The 23,597-nt window shown below is 44.1% G+C and overlaps 1 protein-coding gene across 9 annotated transcripts in view; it reads right to left on the reverse strand.

The window, feature by feature from the left end:
* Positions 1 to 1,283: 1,283 nt before the first annotated feature.
* The window catches only part of Cacna1e (calcium voltage-gated channel subunit alpha1 E), a 485,327-nt gene continuing 463,013 nt past the window's right edge, over positions 1,284 to 23,597 (reverse strand). For 4 of the 9 annotated variants that reach the window (XM_087194394.1, XM_087194393.1, XM_087194390.1 and 1 more), the window contains 10 exons: positions 21,586 to 21,682; positions 19,424 to 19,529; positions 18,443 to 18,550; positions 17,793 to 17,893; positions 17,424 to 17,530; positions 12,217 to 12,328; positions 9,314 to 9,442; positions 8,057 to 8,237; positions 6,099 to 6,289; positions 1,284 to 4,589 (listed from right to left, as the gene is read on the reverse strand). In XM_087194394.1, coding sequence (XP_087050520.1) covers positions 4,047 to 4,589; positions 6,099 to 6,289; positions 8,057 to 8,237; positions 9,314 to 9,442; positions 12,217 to 12,328; positions 17,424 to 17,530; positions 17,793 to 17,893; positions 18,443 to 18,550; positions 19,424 to 19,529; positions 21,586 to 21,682 — 1,675 coding nt within the window. In that variant the 3' untranslated portion in view covers positions 1,284 to 4,046. The remainder of the gene's footprint in view (positions 4,590 to 6,098; positions 6,290 to 8,056; positions 8,238 to 9,313; positions 9,443 to 12,216; positions 12,329 to 17,423; positions 17,531 to 17,792; positions 17,894 to 18,442; positions 18,551 to 19,423; positions 19,530 to 21,585; positions 21,683 to 23,597) is intronic. The other 5 variants (XM_087194397.1, XM_087194395.1, XM_087194398.1 and 2 more) reach the window with 3 other exon arrangements.

Genomic DNA, 23,597 nt, shown 5'->3' on the forward strand with positions numbered 1-23,597 from the left:
GTAGGAGACTATCTGCTTCTCTTCTGCTCTATGTTCACTCTTTCTTCACATACAACCTTGTGATATCCAGCCTAAGAAATGAGTCAACTTGTCCTTAGTCCCACCCACTGAAGAAATACTGTGTCCAAAAATGAAATGGATGTAATGAAAAAAATAGAATTCTTTTCAAAAAATCAAAATTATTTCTCCTATGCCAAGGAAGACCTAATTTCTCTGTAGGCAGTTGTTATAGAGAATGTGGACAGTAGTGCACACCTTAGAACTTTTTGCAGATCATCTTGTGAAGATGATCTGGTGAGTCCTAGGCCATATTTCATTAGAATGCAGCATTTACTAATAATAAATGGGCAGGGTAGTCAGGCCAGCAAATAAGCTTCAATTAGATTTAACCATCTAGGGGAGTTGGGGCTGTGCTAACATGCAGCAAAACAAAAGCTGGGATAGGAGATTTGAGGATACTCCAGCTCATCTCATAAGCTATAGGTGAGAGTTGGGGGTGGATGTGTGCAGGGTAGGGAGACACTGACTAAGGGGTGGAATAGAAGATCTTCTTTTTGTGGTCCCAAAGGCAAAGGAGGGCAAAATCCAGAACATTTGGAATCAGCTTCCAGCCAATGTTTTGGTGCCCTCAGCAGTCTATGGGACACTGAACGGTATGAAACCTAGAATAGAAATAGATTCCTCAGCTAGAAGAAAGGCATAGCCTACCTTTATACAAGTGTCTTTATGGCTCACGTGATGCCAGAGGCTCCACTGACCCTGGGTCCCAGAGTGCACTGGCTAGACCCCTCCTCCCGTGTGTGCTGGTATACTCTTCCTGAAAATGAAGAAAGCCACCCGTGATCTGTCTGGAGTCTGGGATGAAGGGAGGGCTAGCCAAACAAAAACTAGCCATGACATCTCCCTGTGTTGGCATCTCTACCTCCAGTGTCTTTTCTTTCTTCTTGCATTTACTTTCCACTCTCTTTCACTCTCCCTTGTTTTGAGGAGAGGAAGACTCATGTTGGCAAGGGAGACTGGACATCTGATTAAAGAATCTTCGGAAACAACCTGTATTCCTCAAGTTTATCAGGTGTATATCACAAGATGCAGCTGTAATTCTTAATGCAAAGAGAAGAATGGATTTTGAGATCTAAAGAAGGGCCTCTTTTCAAGGGAAAGAGAAGAGATAGAACCTTATACCTATGAAGGGAAGTCCTGGTTGGCTTCAAAGGGGGAAAGTTGGTGTTCATGTTTATTCCAAGGCAGTAGGAAACCAAAGATGATTAAGATAAATTTGTGACTTAACAGAAAATTCTTTTATTTTCTTAATAGAAAGTTAAGTGCAAGCTAAGAGAAAAGAAACTCATTTTCTTAATCAAGGGAAGGTGAATAGAAATAGGCTTATAATTTCATTAACACTAGAAAAACCAGGTGGTTGGGCAGGTGGCCACATCTGAAACATGTTACAATGCTTTATTCAGGACTCAAGTGTTTGTGTGTTCAAGGAGTTCAGGTATGCAGGAAGGTTTCTTGGCACAGTATTTCATGTTTAGACAGTGGTTATAGGCAAATTCCTAATTTGTTAATGGTTCTGCCAGCCCACATTTCTCCTATTGTTGAAAGGGCATGAAATATCACTGCAATTCACTTTCTCCAAATACCATCCAAAAGCCTCACTGGCTCAGCATAGTCACCATGTTGTGGGCCTTTCCCTAAGGAAAGCTCTGTGTCCAAGGTGGAGGAAAGCAACTCTGTGCACACAAAGGAGGCTATAGCAGCACTTTGGCATGAAGTCAGACTGAGCAGAAAAAAAAACCCTTTAAAACAATACCAGGCCCAGCATTGGAATCTTATGTAATGATCATGCCTGTAAGGATCATTCCTAGCTGACCCCAAGCACACATGTGCTATGTGGGAGAGGAAAATGAAGATAGAAGAGGGTCTGAGAGAAGGAGACCTGTATCTGCCTCTTTGGCCTCCTGTCCTGGGATTACTTTGGTTTGGGACTGACCACAGGTCATGAAACTCTATCAACATCTAGAAGAGAAGGCAGGCCATGACGAATGGTTCTCTAGCCACATGGCTGAATTAGGCTTTTCAGAGCTTAGGCGGCTAGGCCATATTTCTATTTCAATGGTGGGTTGGGGAATGACCAAAAAAGAAAACCAACTTTGTTAGAAAACAGAAGCTCCTTCTAAGAAAAAGGACTGCTCCTACCCAAGAGTTCCAGAGGACTCTGAGCTGGAGGAGGATTAAAAAGAGCATCTATCTTCTGAGCTCTCAGTGTAGGGTCCTCAGTTCATCCCCCCGCCAAAGGGGTCTTGTACAGCAGGCTGGGAAAGGAGGGTCCTGCCTGACACCCCTCTCCAGGATATCCATTCATGTACTGTGATGATACTAGGGAGAGGCTAAGGGCCATCTGCATCGCCACCAGACACAGATGGTGATGTGTTCCACAGAATGGAACCATCTACTGTATAGTGAAGGAGCACTCACTTGCCAAGAAAGGACTCTCTGTTTCTTAGCGCTGCTCTGCTTGGGGACTTAAGATTGACACAGTGGCCTAAGGCTGTCTTCTGCACAGCTTTTACCCTGGGGAGTGGTGAAGCCCAGTCCTGGCCAGGGAACGTTCAGGACAAGCCCCATCAGAGCCTGCTTTGCTAGAAGGAGAAGCCCAGGCTGAGGTATGTTTACTGATCATCTTAAAGCATCCAGATCAACTGATCCTCAACCCTGAACCAGCTGAAGACACTGCAGACCCTTGGGTCCCCGTCATGGGAAGTCCTTAGTCAACTCAGACTCACCCTCACTGAAGTGTCTCTTTATCAGCTTTTCCCATATTTATGGAAGTCTGGCCAGTGAGGGTGGCCCTCTAAGATGCATGTGTTCTGTCTTCTCAGGGAGTGGCAGGAAAGGCTGAGCCTCTGGCATGTGGCCTCACTGAGCTGAGCTCAGTACTAGCTTGGCTGCTGCACAGGGGGCCCTCTGCCTCCAGCCCAGAGTGTGGCTGATCTCAGCCAGAATGTGCTGGTATTAACACAGTACTGTTACCAATACTGAGTTACTTCTATGCTGGGTGGAAAGTGGATTCTACCTTGAGTTCCTTAGATTACCCCTACTCTGAGGGTTCCCCCATGACCAGCATTTAAAGGGCCAATTCTGGGAACAGCACAGGCCTCCCACACTGACTGAGTTCTATGTGGGTTGGTGCCCTGGTCAGAGGTGTTGATTGATCTTTCTTGAGCCACAGGCACCCCTGTGGGCCCTGGGGACTTCCTTTACTCATCATAACTACTGCAGGATCTGGGACTAACCTACTGTAGGGGTGCAGGATCTGGGACTGTACCCACCAGCACCTCGTGTTCTGTTTCTTTGGCCCTCACACTCCATGGTACGGCTGCTGGGCTATGGCTTTTCTCACCCAGACCAGCCCTTGCTGCTGTGGCCACAGCACCTGACTCCTTCCGCTTCAGCCCTTTCCTCCCTGCTTGCCTCCCACTCTTGGTACCCCACACTCCTGACTTAGCTTGTGCTTCTGTGGGGGGCAGCAAGCCACAAGATAACATATGAGATGCTACTGCATTTGCTCAGGTGGCAGTGATGCCGGCTGAGCTTGGGGAGGAGACTGCTCTCCTATAGTCAGTCTCCACTGCTCCCCAGGTAAAAGCCAGAATGTCTTCCAGGCTGCTCAAGGCAATGAGTACAGACACAGGCCAGCCAGATCCCTCCACAGGTTATAGAAAAGTGGCAAGGAGCAAGGGAAGGCAAGCTACCCTCCTGTCCCTTCTCCCATGGGAAAATAACCCTTCAGATTCCTGTGTTTTCTTTCCCCAGCAAAGAGGCAGAACTATGGCAGTGCCTGTCTTGCAGAGGGAAATACAGCAATTTGGTGGGTTTGATGGGTTTTCCATTTGTCCTTTGCTTCCTCTTCTCTGATAATATATGGAGTCTTTCCATCCTCCTCCTCCTCCCTCTTCCTCCCCCCCGGGCCACACTGGCTTCCCAATTCGGTCTTGGTTTTCTCCCTGTGAAAGAAGAGCATGCATCGGAGGGGGCAGCAGCCTCTAGCATTTGTCGTCTTCTTCTGTGTCACTCAGGAGGTCACTGACAGCTCCACACATCGTGCCGGGCCCAGGCCCCCCACGCCTCCGTCGCCGATAATGCCCATTGGGCATCTGCCAGCTGTGCCGCAGGGGTGGGGCTGAGCCAATGGTGTTGGACCGACCCAGGCTTGTAGCCACAGCCGCTTCAAAGGTGAGTGTCTCCTCCTCACCACAGTCTGAGGCATGGGAGTCTTCATGCAGGGCCAGGTAGGGCTCAGAGATGTAGCGCTGGGGGGAAAAGTGCTGGCCCTGCTGGGGGTGTGGGGAGTTGGAAGACTCGGTCAGGCAAGCATTGTTGCTCTCCAGTGCTTGGGAGGTCAGAGGAGATCCACCCTCGCTTCCATCAGCTGGTGGAGAGATGCTGCCAGCATGTCGCATCAGGGAACTGTAGGAAAGGAGGGGCCGAGGCTTTGGTGGGACAGGTGGGAGCTGCCGACGACTTCGTCTTGGGGTGCTGGTGTCAGAAACGGAAGGGATGGAGCTTTCACTCAGGGAACCTGTTCCCTGCACAGCAGGAAAAACATGGAGTGTGAGACTGGTCTTGCATGAGCCCCACTTGGGGCTTTTTAAAATACCAGACCCCTTCTACAGAGAACCCCCGAAGTCCTGGAGAAGGAAGCCTGAGAGGGAGTCCCAAGTACTAGTCACATCCCTCTGGGACACAGGGGTCAAAGGAGCCTGAGGAGTTGTACCATCCAAAGCAGGACACCTCAACTTTCCATGTGCAGATACACCTCTGCGGCTGATGCAGGTCTGGAGGAAGCCCTGAGGTTCCACGTCTCTCATGAGCTACTAGCTGTTGCTTTGGTTCCTTGGGACAAACAGTTTGGAAGCTCTATGTCCATAACAAGTGGGACACAGAAACAAAGACCTTAAACTTTTGAGAAAGACAAGTCCATGAAAGGTGGACTATCATTAATGCTCTGGAGTTGCTCTGTCTGGGAAACTTTTATGGGAAGTGGGTTCTAAGGGAACTGCAAGATCCTTCCTTCACCTTTACTGTTGCTTCTGTCTTCAGTGGCTTGTTGACTGCAACACTTATTTGTTGGGTCAGGCTTCATTTGACCTCAACTCAACATTGACCACAACTGCAAGGGTACCTGAGGTCAGGTGTTGGTAAATGGACTCGAGGACAGCATTTCTCAGGGTGTGTGTGACCTGTGAACTACTTGCTCAGAACTTCCTGGGTGGGATCCTTTCAAATGTAGATTTGTGGGTCTCACTTTCAACTAGAATCCTTGAGGGTTTGGGAATGTAGTGACAGAAAGCTCCATAGGCGAGTCTGTTCTGCAGTAATGGCTGGCCCAGAATGTAAACTTCTCCACCACCTTCTTCTCTAAAAATCTGTCTTAGCAACCTCTCCTTTTCCCAGATGACCATTTTTGCTGAGTGGGTCTTCCATCTGAGCCAGGGCCCTGAGTAGGGCTAGAAGTGAATGGTAACCCTGGGCTAAGGAACACTTTCATAGGGCTGATATTTCTTAGGCATTGGCTGGGGTTTCAGCAAAAGGCTGGAAGGAGAGTTGGATACGATGGCACATGCCTGTAATCCCAGCTACTCAGGAGGCTAAAGCAGGAGGATCACAGGAGAGGCATGATGCTTCTCTTGGCATGGATGGAAAGCAAGTGAATCAAGTAGAATTGCTCTGACTTGCTCTCACCATTCCCACTAATACTAAGGATCACAAGAGCCAAATCTTTCTGGCTACAGGACCATCCTTTCCTAGCATCTCTGGCTGGATTTATACCCCTGGATTCTGAGGACTGGAATGGAATGACCTCAGGACACTATCACTTTTCTTTTAGGAAAATCTGCGTTTCTATGAATTCACACCACTTCTGAATTTGCAAGCATGGAGCAGCTAACCTCTATACACACTGGGTGTACGTTCTTGTGGAATTTGGATCTCTGTGGGTATTGAAATAAGGCTGCAGGATACCCATGTTCTGCTGCCGATGTTGCAGTCCTCCCTTCCCTGCCCCGCAGGAGCCTCAACTTCCTCTTCATGCTCACCTGTCTGTTGGGCGTCTGCGACCTGCCCTCACTGGGTGACCTGGACTGATGGCGCTCTGGGGAGTCCCAGTCAGCCTGAGTCCCTCGCTCCTCAGAATTGCAACGGGAGACATCAGGAGAGAGAAGATGCTTTCGCTCTTTGGATCGTCCCCGCTCCCTGCCCCCTGAGCGATGGGTGTCAGACTTGTGGCCTATGAGAGATGACAAAAACAACTGGTTATAACTCAGCTACCTCTGGCTGCTGAACTCATCAGGTATGGCATCCCAGCCTGGGATTAGGCCCTCTTATGAACTGCATGCATATGTTCTGCAAAATTCAGTGTGGAATCCTAATTCCCATTCATATGGTGTTAAGATTGAGGCCTCTGGGATATGACATCATGAGGGTGGAGCCCTTCTGATGAGAAAGATGCCCAAACACAAGAGCTGGCTTCATCTCTGCTCTCCACCATGTGGGAACATTCTGAGAAGATGGCTATCTGCAAACAAGGAAGAGGGACCTCACCAGACACCAGGTCTGTTGTCACCTTGATCTTCGATTTCCCAGCCTCCAGAACTGTGACAAATAAATGTTATTTAAGCCACCTAGTGTGTGGCAATTTTTTTTTTTTTTTTTTTTTGTAGCAGCCTGAACTAAGACAGGTCGCTAAAGAATCCTGACTTCTCCAGACATGTCAGTGAATAATCTGGAAGGGAAGTCAGAGAGAAAAGCTAGAAAATTACCTTTTTGTGAGCAGGTAAGTCTACAAGTTGCCACTAGAAAGATATGTATGTCAAAGAATGTGATTTGTTCTCTTCCATTTATGTTAGACACAATAAAGTTAGACTCCTTCCAAGAATATGGCTCGGTATTCTCTGTGCTATGCATGGGTGTGTAGGTTTGAGGAGGGAAATGACACCAATCAGAAAGGAATTAAGAAAGTTCTATATAAAATAATGGCACACCTAATATAATGCCATGGTGAGACCTCCAGCACTGAAGTTAAAGGATTTCATTCTAGTCCCAACTCTGTCATTTACTGGCCCTGTGATATGGGGCAACTCACTGATTTTTAACTTTGATTCCTTCATCTAGTAAAATAGGTTGAAACAGACTAATGACTTTCTAACTTTTAAAAAAATTTAAATCACTATGACCCTTTTTCTTAGAAAAGAAAGCTTAAAAGAAACCCAAATATATAGTACAATTCCAGGGAAAATACTACTTGGGTTGAAGTGTAGATGGTGGTGGAAGCTCAGTACCCCCTCCCAAGGGACCGCTAAAACATTCCTAAGAAATCTCAATGATTTTGCAGAAGGCTACTGGACAACCTCAATTCTATTGCTTGTATCAGTTCTGTACTCCAGAGGAAGGAATTGTGTCAGTATTTGTGATGAATAAAGGTTCTTGACCTTATATAGGATATTGGTCAAATATGCAAAATCTGTACGATAAAATGCATTAAATAAGAATCAAGAGAGATTATGTAAAGGTGCAAATTTCCAATGATGAATGTCATTATAGTATACCTAAAATGTACCAATGATTAAAATGAATAATTGATAAAGTGAAATAGGAAGAAAAGGTCCGAAGGGGTAGGGGAAGAGGGAAGGGTAGGGGAAAGGAAAGAAGGGAAAGTAAAAATTATGAGAAATGGGAAAAATGGAAACAAAGTCTTTGTAAATAGGGAAGGGTGGAGGGGGTGAAGGGAGGGCTAGGAATGGAGAAAAAATAAGAACCAAGATCCATTATGTAAAGGTACAAGTTCCCAATGAGAAACGTAAATGTGTTGTATACCTAAAATGTACCAATAAAAGAATTTTTAAAAAATGCATTCTTAGCTCACTTTTTAAACCCTTGTCTTTATCTATTTTCTGTTCCAGTCATCTTCAGTCCTTGCCAGAGTAAGTCTACCGGGGCAGGAGTCCAGTGCCCAGCCAGCTGCCTGCAATGAGGTAGACCCTAAAGATGACCTCACCTGAATCTGAGTTTAGGCGGTGGGCTGACAGCCGCAGGGAAGAGTGGTAACTCCGGCGACGAGACTTGTAGGTATTTTCACTGCTTCGCTCCATGGAGAATTCCTCCAACCATGAGGAATTTGAACGCTTATCCCGAATGGTAGAAAATGAACGTCTCATGGAGCTAGGGTCTGTCACCACCTGGAAATATGAGCCCCCAAAGGAATACAAGTTCCCAATTAATTATTTCTAAAAGTGCTGAGCTGGGACTCAGACTGTTGAGAACTACAAATTGGAGCCCTGGGAAGTGGTGTGCTCAGACCTTCGCTAGAGACACTGATCTAGAAAGTGTCCTCGTATTATGTTAACATAGTTACTGAAACTGTTCGAGGACCTTCTCTTTGTGCTCAAGAATGCAAAGAGCTGACTGTACTAGGGCAAAGCCAAGCAGAATGCAAAGAGCTGACTGTACTAGGGCAAAGCCAAGCAGAATGCAAGCAGGCATTGTGCAAATGTCTCACAGAGCCATCTACCATAGGGGTTCTGTCAGGACCTGCTGCAAATACTGAGCCACTTGGAAATAATTGAGGGAAATTGTGAAAAAGGCTACACTTTGAAAGAAGCCTGGCTTTGCCTTTGATGTTTTTCTCCCTCACCTATGAAGGCCCTGCCCACCAATGCTATAGCCCAGAAGAGCTTGCAGTTTAACAACTACTGACTGCATTGCTCTCCTTTACCATCAATCCTACCCTACTCCACCTTAAGCTCTGGCATTTGGGTTTGCCACAGATATTAAAACAGATTGACAAAAACTTCTTGTCTCTGTCAAAACCTGATGTAAGACAGACAGACAAAAAAAGAAGCCAGGAAAACAAACAAAGAAATGAGGTGTGGCCTGCACTGGTTACAACAGTCTTAACATAGAGCTGTGTGTATGCATAAGTGCATAAATGCTAGAGGAGCCAGAAAAAGAGAAAAGGATGGAAAAATATGCAGAAAGTCCTGAAAAATATTATTTGCTTGGCTGGTTCAGTCTTGAAAATGTTTAGGCCATCAAGAGGGAGTTAGGGCATGTTGTTGACTTAGCCTTCTGAGGTCAAGGATTCACTGAAAACATACTGTGGAGGAATGTGCTCTATCACAGAAGGCCCCCAAACTAGGTTTTGTTTATAGGGAAAGAGTGAGAGCAAGTCCGGGCTCAACCAAAAATATTGAGTAACCCACCTAAAAAAGCCCAGGATGCCACTGCATAAAGTAGGTGGTGATTGCTTTTTTACCTGGGGATCCATAGTCAGACGTGGCATAGAGGATGCCCTCCCAGATCCCGCATGCTCCTGGGTGTCCGAAGGAAGGTAGATGCCATAATTAGAGGACTGCACGCTTTTTAATTCACTAACCTCTGGCTCCTGGAAATAAACACACAGCCAAGCTTGTGGAACTTGGTTCCATCTCATTGTTTCTCACCTCCAGTGGAGGATTCTGCCTCCTCAAGAATGGCTCTCAGAAGGGGAGCTGGCATTTTCAAGGTCTCAGGTGTGTGTGTGTGTATATGTGTATGTTTTTGAGTACATAGGTGTTATGCCAGATGACCAAACAAAAAGCTCTATGTGGGATTGAGTGATGAAGGGCACCTTTTCTGGTTGCATACCTCTTTTATTAATGTCATATTTATAATGTCTAAGCTATGCTTCAGACATTATGGCTTTATGAAACAATCATTGTTGGTAATAGCACCTTCTAGATATGAGGTTTACTTTCTGAGCAATCTTAGTGTGATCTTCATGTTAGGTTTGTTCTTTTAATCTGAAGAAGCCTTTTATCAATTAAATAGGAACCAGAATTATAAGGGAAGTCACTAATTATCTGATACCAAATGTATCTTCTCAAACTTTAAGACGCTTAGTTTTATTAGGTAAGAGGGTTTTTTAAAATAACTGAAATCATCCAAAAATGTGGTGGGTGGCCATCTGTCAGGGATACTCCAGACTGGCACAGTCCAATAGAAATATAATACAAACCACTTACATAATTTTAAATTCCTAGTAGCCGTATTTTAGTAACATATTTTACTTATCACATCAACATGTGATAGATGTAAAAATCAGTAAGAATTTGAACTCAATCATCTCAAGTGGTAAAAGGCCACTAATGTCTATACTGGGTGGTGTCCCTGTTAGAAGGTTGCATGGGGAACTAAATTTCCACCAAACTCTTTTGTTATTTTTCTTGTTAAAGAATGTCAGTTTGGAAGTTGTACCTACTCTACGAAGATAACTAGTGCCAGTACATAAATAGGGGAACTGACATGGGCCACCCAACACAGAAATTTAAGAACATCTTGGGTATCTAGAGATTGTACTAGAAAATAGCTATTTTGTATTTAGGAAATGATACCCTAAAAATGATTGCAACTTGGACAGCCCACTCAGCCTTCATGACCCATTAGCTGTGCAGCTGTAATGTGTATGAGAGGAGAGACTTCTCAGGACGTGATGTGTGTGCTTGAAGGAGTTGTAGCACTTGCAGTCAATGCTTTATATGGTACACAGTTCTGACTCCAAACAGACGAAGTAACAACACTGCAGTCTACAGGCGTCAAAGGTGGTGTGAGACACACTCCATATGCACATACACAGATCATGGCCACGCCTCAGGATGTGGAGCAGAGACCCTGAGGGGCCTGGAGAAGTACACAGTGGTGAGTGTGTAGCATGGCTGACACCTGAAGTAAGTTACAGACACCAGCACTGACAACAAGATGAACACATATCCAAAAAGTCCTGGCACTACAGCTCATCCCTGGAGAAACTGCAGAAATGATGAGGTAATAAAAAGTCTCCCTGGGGGAAAAAAGGACATATTATTGAGATTTTTTTTCTCACCAGACACATCACCAGGCAAACAAGCTGTAAAATTCAGAGAAGCCCTTTTAAGAATCAAACTATCTGTAGCTATTAGTCTCTAGGCATTGGTGCTAAGTTCCTCAGATGGGAAGGCAGGGAATTACTCCAAGAAATCCTACCTACCTCACCAAGAACATTCTCAGGCAATTGCTTATGTTCCAGTAGTGTCTGGCTTAGTTTTCTCCCCAACACAACCATATATGCTTCTCTGCCTCAGCAATTACGGGAGACGCAGATACCCATTTGAGCTACTGAAGTGTTTTCCCTCTCTTACGGGTACCCATTCCATCACACATAGCCTATCAAAGCAGGTCACACACACTCTATAATATTGCCCATTTGGGATGTCTCTGAGGTATATAGTAGCAGTGGGAGGGACCAGAAGGGAAATGAAGGGGACAGAAAAACCACAGGTAAATCAAAGTGATATGGAACTCACTCAGTCCTAGCTATCTATACAGACTTTTGCTAAGGTTGAGTTTGGTCTTTTCCTCTCCAGTTCAATTAAGTTTGAGAGGGAACTTGAGCTCAGGGCTCCTGAACTATGACTTATGATAAAGTGGATTAGCTTTAGAAATCAGATTTTTAGCTCTGTATTAGCAAAACCAAAAGTTCAATCTTCCCTCTTTTTTCCAAGCTTTAACTTATCTTAATAGACCTCTCAGAAATTTCACCATTTATGCTAATAAAGAAACTCATTTAGGGCTCAGGAAAATAACTTTAAGGGCCTGTTAGAATGTATCTGTTCTTGCAGATCTTTGCCTGAATTAATACAGAGCAGAGGTAGTAGTCTCTTGTACTTGCTAGCAGCCAGCTAGTGACTGTAACAGATGCTTCCACTGAGTACTAGAGGAGCCAGGCTTCACTAAGGGAAGGCAGGGGGCATTCTGCATTCCTACAAGCAGCCCCTGGTATACTATGTTGCATGGCTGATGCCACTCATTCTACAAAGATTTATCTTAAAGCTTCCTGTCAAAGGAAAGGTTTTATATGTGACTTCTACATTTGATGTTCAAGGAATATAAAGGGCTTGGCCTGAAGGAGTGTAAGTAATTGCAGAAGGGAAGCAGTTCTTGGTCTGTAAAACCTTAAGGGTAAACATGCTCAGAGAACATGAGAAACTGGATTTTGAAAGGGAACGAAGCCAGAAAATTTCTAGGGTAAATGGTATAAAAGGTTTTCCTGACCAATGATGGCTATGAAATAAAATTTGAAAATATGAGAGGGATCAGGAAACCAAAGCAGTATTTTCAAGGTCATATAACTCATTCATTCACCAGAGATTGTTGTTCCTGGAATTGTCCATCATCAGCTGGGTCCATACAAGCCAACTGGAATATTTCCTGAGGGGAGAGTGGACTCATGGAAGGGTATCCACTCCGGCCACTCCTGAAAAACAATGTTAAATTCAGAGGTAAAGAGATTCACAGAAAGAAACAGTCATGTCAAACTGTCACTAATAATTCCCATCCCAAGCAAGGGCAGTACCCTCTACCCTCAGTTGGCATGGTTACTTACAGGTGGATGACCCTAAATAGAAGCTTTAAAAATAAGTATTGAAAAAAAATAAGTATTGAGAAACTGGCGTTTTCAACTTGTACTTGTAGTCATTCATCATTATACTGGTGACTAGCACATCTGTGACAAACGACATTTGTCACACTCATACACAGGGAAGACCAATGGAGGATTGTAAACCCATTTCTATTGAGTTTCCCCACTGGGCAGAAAAATGCCACAGTTTAAACAATGAACAGCTTGTTTCACTATTAAGCAGCCTTGGTCTTTAAATTTTTTTTCCCACTCTCAGTAAAATGATATTGTGCCAACATCCCTGGCCAAACTAAACTCAACACAATTCAATTCCATGAATATTTACTGTAGGGTTACTCTGTGCTAGACATTGTATCTATTGGTTTATACCTGGGGAATGATTTCAGTGGTGATGTTGAGGAGGTATAAACCTCTGTGTTGATGACTATGTAGGAGGAAATTTAAAATGGTGATGAGGTAATAGGACCAGCACAAAGTCTGTTGAATGTTTAGAGGGTTCGAAATGAACGTATGGAGAGCTGTCACAGTATGATATTATTAAACCATTGTTTGGTAGTTCCAGATACTCTTAGACAATCAGATCCACTGGGCTGGTCAGAAGAAAAAGAGGCCTGACCTTTCCTGAGAATTTGGCTCCTGTAGGGATTACTGCCATCAGTATGGTAACATCTACCATGTATTTGATCCAGAATGCAGAGTGAGATCCTGGATCATGGGAAGATAATTTAGAAACATTTATAGCTAAATGGATGCACATTGAGGCGATACTCTTAAGTGAAATAAATAGGACACACGTGTAAATACCAAATAGTTTCTCTAGTGTGAGAAACTGAAAGTGTAAATAAGGACTAAAAGGTATAATAGATAATGTGAAATAGGAAGAAAAGGAACAAAGGGGAAGTGGGAGGGGTAGGGGAAAAGAAAGAAGGGAATGGAATTAATATGAGAAAATGGAAAAATGGAAACAAAGCCTTTGTAAATAGGGAGGAATGGAGGGGTTGAAGGAGGGCAGGGGAAGGGGGAAAAAATAAGAAACAAGAGAGTATGTAAAGGTGCAAATTTCCAAGATGAATGTCATTATATTGTGTACCTAAAATGTACCAATGATTAAAATGAATAATTGATAATGCAAAATAGGAAGAAAAGGTCCAAAGGAGTAGGGGAAGTGGGAGGGGTAGGGGAAAGGAAAAATTATGAGAAATGGAAAAAAATGGAAACAAAGTCTTTGTAAATAGGGAAGGGTGGGTGAAGGGAGTGCAGGGAATGAGGAAAAAATAAGAACCAAGATACATCATGTAAAGGTACAAGTTCCCAATGATAAATGTTATTTTATTTATTTATTTATTTTTCCCCATTAAGTTTATTGGTACATTTTAGGTATACAATACATTTACATTTATCATTGTGAAAATGTATTGTATACCTAAAATGTACCAATAAAAGAATTAAAAAAAAAAAGAGGGGCAGACTAAGGTCTAGGAAGTAGCTCTATCAGAGGTAGTATGCCTGCGAGGAGATGTAACACAATCTCTCCCTGTGTCAGCCTAGAGCAAGCCATTTCATGGTGGAGTCTGCTGAATATGATTCTATATCCAGTAGAAAATTGGGGACATGAACAAGGATTGCTGGTTTCTTAAAAAATAATCCATACGTACAGTCTTATTAGATTAATGTCACAGGTGAAGATGCAAATAGCAGACAATCACCCAGTCTGTCTCCTTGCCACCTGTGAGGGCTTAAACTGAATTTCCACAACTACTGTAGAGCCATCTGATACTTAAATAAAGTTTTCACTGTCAGTCCCTCCTTGATGTGGCCTCTCCTAAAACTAACTGGGAATGAGCTGAGTGCTGCAAGCACAGTATAAGATGTGGGTCCCCTTTTCTCCTATGGAGAATAACTGTAGAATCTTCAATAGGTGGAAAAAACTTACTATGGTTTGAATGTTTTCCCTAAAAATTTCATATGTTGGAAATCATTTCTAAGGTTATAATGTTAATGGGATTTGGAGGTGGGGCCTTTATGATTTGTTGAGGTCCTGAGAGTGAGGCTCCCATAATGGCAGTGATGGCTTTATAAGAAGAGGGAGAGAGAGACCCGAGTTAGCAAGCTTGCTGTCTCACTGAACAGTGCCCTCTACCACAATATGATCCAGCAAGAAGTTCCTTCCAGAAGCAGGCACCATGCTCTTGGACTGCACAGCCTCCAGAAATGAGAGTCAAATAAAATTCTATTTTGTATAAACTATCCAGTCTCAGATATTTTGTTATAACATCAGAAAACATACTGATAAGATTCTTAGAATCACTGAACAACTTCAAAGTGTTGAAATAATTAGAACCAAGAGTGATATCCTGCTTTAAAAACCCTGCCAGGCTTTTGTTGTTTTTAGGATAAAGTCCAGAATCCAGCACTTGGGCTCTCTCATCATCTGGTCCCTGTCTTACCAGTTACTCAGGTATCACTTTAGCTTTTACTCCCAGAATTTCACATACTAGCCTTGTTTACTTTGTTAAATATGCCAGGCTTTTTCTTTGTGGTCAAAAGTTCAATACAGGCTGTTCCCAGAGTGTAGGATGCTTCTCTCCACATCCCCTGCCCTCTATAAACTCTTTTCATGTGATTTAAAATTTCTTATCAAAAGCCACTTTCTTTGGAAATCTTCTCTTACTCCCATTTATTTTTTTCTAGAACTTAACATAATTAATTAAATCATTGACAATGACATATTGTCTTTTTTCCTGTAGTTCTTCTGTTTAATGTCTGGCTTTGCCTAAGGTAGGTGCATGCTCACTGAGAATGGGGATCTGCCTACCCTGCTCACTATGGCAACCTCAGAGCAATCTCTTTGTGAACAATGCATGGTTCTAAATACACAGATAGTCCTGACACACCAGCCTGCTGGTCCACCAGTATCCACCCCTGTTATGGTTTGTGTCTAGATGTCCTCTCAAAGCCTCATGCAGTCATAGGTGGGGCTTTATTCAGAGGTGGCTGGATCTAGAATGTCTGACCATGGGGTTGATTCATGGTGCAATGCGAGGATCGAGGGCACTAGGATTAAGGGTGTGAATGCTACCCACCCTAAGTGGCCTGGATAAGATACAAGGGATAGAAAGAGCTGTGATTGTCTCTTGCTTGCTTTGCTACCTTCTGCTCGCCATGAACTGTTTCTCCTCTGCAATGCCTGTCTGCCATCTACCCTGCTTTGGAGCCAGCTGATTATGGCATAAAACCCCTACAAATTGTGAGCTAAATAAACCTTTCCACCTTTAACTTTGGGTGTTGGGTATTTTGTCTCAGTGACAAGAAAAAAGTAACTAAGACAACCCCTAAATTCAAGGTATGACATGAGGCAACTAATCACCAGATCCAATTCATATCTTTTCTGCCTGTCTCTTCCCATTTCTATCCTGTTAGTCCAATCCACTATTATTGATCATTTACACAATTGCAGTGACATAGTAAACAGTCTTCTTGTCCCTAGAATTGCTCTTCCACAATCCATTAAGTCTAAACAGAATTCATGAATGAATTTTGTTTGTTTTGGGCATCAGAGACTGAACTCACCTTGCACCTGCAAGACAGATGCGGTACCACTGAGCTAAATCCCCCGCCCCATGAATGAATTTTGAAAAGCACAAATCTGATACATTACTCTGAAACATGAAACCTAAGATAAAAATCTAACTGCTTTATCTTGCTTACAGCACCAGTCTAAGTCCAGGCCCACGTAGCTCTCCAGCCCATCTCCTGAACTCTCTCGCTACAAATATCCTACAAATTTTTAGTTTCCTTAAACTTACCATACTCTGTCACCTCTCTTTAAGAGATTGCCTTCAAGTCTCACTTGCATATTATTTTCTTGGAGACCCTCCCCAAACCCTCAAATTAGGTGAGCGGCTTCCATTACATGCATCACCGTAGTTTACCCTTTCACATTTTAACCTATGGTCCTCTTGCAATTTCTATGTCCAGATTTGCCTCAATGGGGACTGTCTATAATCATGTTTACTGGTATCCGCAGTGCTCAAGCCAGCGCTTAGGCTATATTGGGCCATCCTGGTAAAATCAATGAATAAATGAATTGGGTAAACATGGAAGAGAAGCTCCTCGAGTGACCCCTAGTGTGAGTTGATTTAGATGGAAAAATTCCAGTTCTGCTTCCTACTGGCTATCCGGCTTTGGGCAACTTATTTAATCTCTCAGTTTCTATTTCTTTATTTGTTAAAATGGTGATATTTATATACCTACAGGGTATAGTGGCCTCTGTAATGAGAATCATGTGAGATAAGATAAATGGTATCTCTAGAAGTATAAACCTCAGGGAAAGAATTCAGTAACAGTATCTCTTTCCCCATGTGCACTCAGCAATTGTGACACCCATGAAGGAGTTTATGTCTTCTAGCAGAACACTAGATCTATTGGGATCTACTGGGATAACCAAGAATTTGAGAGATGATTATTCTTCACGATAAAACTATAGCTAAGATGCTAATACATTAAAACAAAAGTCAAAACTCCATTTTTCTACTGCCGTTTCACAGTGATCCCTTCTCGAAAGCTGGCTGAGCTGGGCAGGGTGGTGCAGACCTGTAATCCCAGTACTCCAGAGGCTGAGGTAGGAGGATTGTCACAAGTCTGAGGCCAGCCTGGGCTACATAGTGAGTTCAAGGCTACCCTCAATTACAGAACAAGACCCTGTCTTGAAGAAAAAAAAAAAAAGCGGGCCAAAACACTAAACATACTTAGTTTGCTTTTCTCTTACCCATGCTGAATAACCATTCTGAGATACTCAACCTCAAGATAAAAATCATTCAGCTCAGAGTATGATTTCTTGGGCAATTTTAGGCAATGTGTTCCCGGCTTGCACAGTGGCATGGGTGGCAGAATGAAGCAAGAGGTCCATGGACGCTTTGGTTGTACTCACAGGCCTGAAACAGGGTCCTGCTGGAGATAAGGCAGGGCTTTGGCATTAGCAATGATCTCCTGAGGCAGAGACGAGGGCTCCATACGCTGGAACATGGGTGCATTTTTCTGTATAAAAAGAAAGAATTGCCATGACTTTGTGGGGCCTGCTATGGGGAAAATACAACTTACTTGATTTTAAACATGAATAATACCTTGTTTGACTAGTTTAGCCTTTGATCTACTTGGTTTCTATTCCATATCACTAGAAAGTTCTTGGGACCCTCCACCCTCTACCACACTTGCAGAACACTGTACTTCAGGGATGTACCCTTGGGAGTCCGCATGACTCCTTGTGGTCAACCCACCCACAGCATGCATGGAGTTTTACCTGTTCCTCTAGTTGTTGCCTCTGCTTCTTTACTTTACTCTGTTTGTAGTAGTCCATGATCATCATTGCTGCATAGATTTTGCCCACAGTCAGGTCAGAGGCTAAAAACACAAATGTGGCTTGGTGGTGAGCAAGGAGAAGACAGGTGGGAGACAGTAGGGACCCCTCACAAACTATGTTACCCGTTCTCTGAAGCAGGTGTGTACCCTCGGTCACCCATGCATCCGATGCTTATTGAGATTCTGAAGATACCAAATGAACAGGCCCTAAATCCATCCTCAAGGAGTTTCCATATCCACTCAATGATGGTGATGATAACAATACTGACAGTAAGCAACACATACTCCTTACCATTCTAGATGTCTATATCTAAGTAACAATAAACTTTTTCCTAACTGCATGAGGGTTTGCTAAACAGTATTTTGTAGAAGAAAGGAGCTATGCACCTAGAAAGTTTTACTCACAACCACAATGACCCATCTTAAGAAACTGTTTTCAGTTAATTTTAGAGACTTACGAAGTGGAGAATTTAGTTCCCTAAAGATAAAAGAGCAACCTTCCTTTATCTCCTTGATTAGCCTGAGTTCTCCAAAAGATGTAGCTTTGGCATGCTGGGTTAGTGACAGGACACTCAGGAGGAGACCCCACACCTTTGGGCATGGGCACAAGCAGATCCAGCATCTTCTGGGACAAGTGTGGCCAGATGGCCAGGGTCTCCTTTTGTAGCTCCGAGTCTAGCTGCTGCCTGTCTGCACCACCTAGAATAAGATACATTATTAATAAACGAATTGGAAGAGAGACAGAAATAACATGGACTGAGGGAGTAGGTGGGGGCAGGAGCTGAATCAGCATGGCACCTCATATTCTGAGAGGAAATCCTGGCATTTAGTGACAGTGGATCTTGCAATACTGGGTCTTTCTGCTGAGAAAGCAGAACACATTTTGGCTCTCATTTTCAGTGACTAAGGCATATCCTGCCACAGAGATCTGAGGGCCTGAGACCAAGATCAACTTCCTCACTGATTCTAAAAGCCTCTGTGGTGCTCAATATATCCGAGGTGAAAATGAGAAGTGCCGCAAGTAAGCCTTCCCTGTCCTGTTATAATACACATATCATTCCTTCCTGCCACCCTAACTCTATAGTCTGAGTAACCTGATTTTAAAAAGGACTTGACCATGTAAGAGAGGGCAAGCTGAAGGTCTGTCTAGGAGTAAACCTTTTATCTCCTAGATCACTGAATTAGCAATCAAGATGAGCAACATACTGCCAGTTTTCCCTATGATGCTTTCCTTTCATATAGGAAAAAAAGATAATACTACATAAATATTCAATAAACAAATATTTTAGCAAGCCAACTACATGCCAGGTGCTGGACTCATCTACTGTTAAAACTGGAAAGAGCCTCAGAGATGATCAGGCCATTTCTTTGTCCGGAGGAAAATGTCAAGTATTACTGTTAGTAGGCCTGAGAGGTTATACCAGGACCCTGATATTTGATTTCCAGGTCACTGTATTGTTGCTTTCCTGAGTGGGTGCATAACTGTCCAAACAGCTCTGTCCTCTACCATCCCGCACAAGTTGTTCCAAGAGGCCTCCCTCTCCCTTTCCTTTTTCCCCTTCCTAAGCTGACCTTTGGCGATTTTAATGTCCAGAGCTGTCCGGATCAGAGCCATTAGTGTAGAGGTGAAGTGGACAGTCATATCCTCAGCTACTGGCATGTTCATCAGGACCAACCTCTGTGTGAAAGAGAAAAAAGAAACAGCAGGCAAAAAAAAAAAAAGAAAAAAGAAAAAAAATCAAAAGATATCTTGTGAGAAAGGAAGAAAAGTGCAGAGGTCAAATGCACAGACAAAAAAGAAGGGCAAGGATTCCCCATCCCCTGCCCCAATCCTATTCCCCTCCTTCTCACTGAAGGCTCATTTGCTTCTTTTATTTCCCTAGGGAATGATGCCAAATTCCAAGAGAAAGGGGCTCCCTAATCATTCTGTAGAACTCCCTCATGGGGAATCCCAAGAATATCTTTGTTAGGGATGGGAAGTGATTTCTAAAAGAAGTGGCTCAGGGAAAGGAGTCAGCTCTGGGAGGTGGCTTCATTCCCTGTTTCAAGGCTACATGGTTTGACTTGTCCCACGAACAGCCCAAACTTGATGGGAAGACAGTATGGGGCGGGGATTTTGCTTTGCTTATCTGACTTGAAAGATGCATCCTAGTGCCCCCTTTTTGAGTCTTTAAAAGATGAAATTTGCCAGCACATGGTTGACATGCATGATTCCAACTTATCCAAAGGCTGAGGTGGAGCAGGATGGACAGGGAGAGAGTGCAAACAGGCTCGAGGAGGAGGAGGAGGAGGACAAGGAGAGTGGGGAAGAGAGAGTGAAAAAAGAGGGCGCAGGCAGGAGCAGAGTGGGCAGGCCCTGTTCCCCTCACCCAGAGAAAGGGATCCAACTGAAATGGCCCAATCCACTTTCCAGAGAGTATCTTGCTTTTGAAATTCTTTAACTTTCTTCCCAATCCCCCATCCAGTTCTCCCACCAAGCTTTACTCCAGAAATTCAAACAATTGAGGGTCATATTCTACTATATGGTGCTTTTAGATGTGGCCATCACGAGCAAAAAGGGTACCAGTCCCTAAGCTGTACGTGAGAAGCCATGCACTAGGATGGGATAAAAGTCCCTAAATGTCCACAGTCCAAGGACATGCTCTCTGGAGTGGTACAATTTGGAGGAAGCAGGTGAATGGCCTCTGGAAGAACCACCAGCCTGGCAGGGAGGAAGTATGGTATCTCTTTGCAAGGCAAGGTCTCTGATATCATTTGGAACATCTTGCCTACAGTGACTCCATGGGCGTGATATCTTAGGTGTAAAGGCAGTTTCTTGTTTGGATCTGAGTTCCATTTCTCCCATTTTCTAAACTCCCAAAGAAGTGGCAATATTATGATGATGTATTCCTAGGCAAATGAAAGTGCTCTAGAGTTCTGGACCATCTAAACACCAGAAGGGAATCATCAGTGACTATTAATAATGGGTGAGGAAAAATTGAGGCCCTAAAACTATGAGCAACTGAATAACAGGTGACTCCTAATGTACAATACTTCTGTGAGGCACAGGAATCCACCCACAACTCTGTCATGCTGGAGGGACAGCTAATGATGACACAATTTGTGCCAATCAGCGCCCTTTCTCTTGAGAGTATTTCCAAGAGAACTGGATAGCTGGGCAAGTAGGGAAGAAAGCTGCATTCCTCAACTTATTGAGAAATTCAGGACACATTCCTCTCTCGTCCTTGTTCCTTTTTATGCCATGGGGAAAGAAATTTGTTAAGAGTTTTTCTCTCTCCTAAAAATTTCTTCTGGAACCATGTTTAAAGGAATTTGTGCATTATTTCCCTATTTATATAAGTGAAGATGTTTCTTTTTAAATAATCTCCAAAAGCTATTTTGTTGTTGGCTTCCTTTCCCCCCACATATCCTAAACCCTTGGCCACCACTCTGCCTCCTCTAGAAGGAAACACACCATTAAAGTGCCTTTCCACTGACCCACTCACAAGAAGCCACAAGCTTACAGAAACACAGAGTAACACATAAAAAGCCCCGCGGTGAACAGTACTGCAAACCATTCCTGTGACCTTCTGTGACTTGTGTGAACCTTCCTGACCTCTGGTCTCATCATTTCTTTTTTCCTTACATCCCTCCTCCACCTCCCAACCCAGCTTCCTCCCATGTCCTAGCCTCCCCATGACTGGATCCCATTTCCTGTTGGCTTCTAGCCCAGAACAAAGGAAGGGGTGGTCTACCTTATATGCCACTTTGGAGGGACATCTCTTGCCGAGGCCTAGCGGTGGTGACATGAGAGTCAGCATTTCATACATCTCAGTGTAATGGATGCGGCCACTGCTCATGGGGGGAGTGGTAAGTCAGGATAGGGGCAGGGTAGGAGGGGTGGCAGGGAAAGGAGAAGGAAATTGGGGGAAGGATGCAGACAGGTAGGAAAGGAAAACAGGCATTCCCAGAAAGCCAAAACAAATTAAATAATACAGAAAATAGGAGAAGAAAAACAAAACAAAATGGACAAACAGGAAAAGAATAGGAAACCTGTTAATCAAGGCAAATCATACATGTGACTCCATCCTGGTATGGATTTATATCACGCCCCACACAGACCCGGGAACGCTGGTTGCAATCTCTGGTCCCTCTGACAGTATCAGAGGGCACTGATGGGGAACTCCATCTCTCCTTCTTGGTTAGCATTATCCTCACTTTCCTGCTTCCTTCATCTAACCCCAGTATAACACAAGCTTGTTCTCAATTCCCAGGGCTGTGCATGAGCGGTATAAACCAGATAGACGGTGCTCCAGTCGTGGGTAGGAATTTCTGGCCCCGGCTGGGACTGGGACACTGGCCTGGAAGTCAGACCTCACTCCTCCCCTAAACCCACAGGTAGAACATCGTGTATCCCCCCTCTGGTGTGTGTGTGTAGCAGAAGGCAGCGGGAGCTGGCTTTGAAAGTGGTGGGCTGAGGTTGCTTGTCAGAGAGTCGGCCCGTTGCTTCCACCTGGCTCTGTGGACAACAGTGCTCTTTATTCCCCAGCATGCACCAGGTTGATGGCATGCTGGGGACAGAAGATACTAAACCAGGAGGAGGAAGAGCATCTTACATGCCATGCTACCCTCCCCAGCTCTCCCACATGCGGCTGCAGGTTTCACCAGGGCGGAGTTTAAAGAGTCTCAACAGAGAGAGGCAGCTGTTCAGCCTCTTGAGTATGGAATCACTGTGTGACCACCCAAGCCAGCTCTGTCCATCGCCCAGGCAGGCATCTTTCCTGAGCCTATGTCTTCTTCCAGCCACCTGGGCATTGCTATGCTGCAAGGAGCCCATGGTTCCCTCCTGTAGAACCAGGAGAGGGCTCTTTGTCTGGCAGGCATGACCTTAGATGGGGGCTTGGTAGAGCCATTCAATATAGAAGGTTCCTACAATATGGCAGAGTTGGAAAAGGAATTCCTGTGTGCCCCTGAATATTGTCTTTGGTCTAACCAACAAAAAGTGACTTGGCAATTATGATTGCTTCCTCTTGACCATAATGGCAAGACCCTAAGGCAAGGCATCTGCTCGGTAGTCCTTTGTCCTCTACTGATACCATCCCAGAGTCAGAGCTCCCAGCACATCCCCCAAACTATGGCTCTTTTACTTACTCTCACCTGTTACCCTAATGTTTCACCTCTTCTCTGTCCTACCCCTCTTAAGTCACTTCTGGCCAAACTACCAGGGCCTGGGAGGCTGGGCAGAGGTGGAGATTACTTGAATCATACTCTGATTCATTATACACAGGATGATGATGCCAATAACTAAAATGGAGCTTCTCTGTCACCGATGATGGGAAAGCAGAATTCTGCTGGATTAAAAAGATTATTGCAGGGCTGGGGACTTAGCTCAGTGGTGCTGCTGCCTGCCTTGCAAGCGCCAGGTCCTGAGTTTGGTCCTTAGCACCAAAAAAAAAAAAAAAAGATTATTGCATTCTCTGGAGGAGGGAGAGGATCTTCTGATTGAATGTACAGACTAAGGTGGAGAAGATTATGTGTGTAAATACACATATATGTGAAGAAAAGTGAAAGATATCAAATTGGCTTTTATATTAAGTCTTTAACTCTTTTCTGCTTCCTGACAAAATGTGCCCTGCTTCCTATTAACAGCTGCTGGTTCTGGGAGGGTCTGGACCTCTTTAAACTCAAAGGAAAGCAACATGAAGGTCCCCTCATGTGGCACAGTGGTGGTGGAGCAGAGGACAGAGAGGAGGGGTAGATGTTGCAT

This window comes from Heterocephalus glaber, unplaced genomic scaffold (assembly GCF_053883595.1).
Source record: "Heterocephalus glaber isolate CG9 unplaced genomic scaffold, H.glaber_assembly_v1.0 deba00001600, whole genome shotgun sequence".
NCBI classification, from domain to species: Eukaryota; Metazoa; Chordata; class Mammalia; order Rodentia; family Bathyergidae; genus Heterocephalus; species Heterocephalus glaber.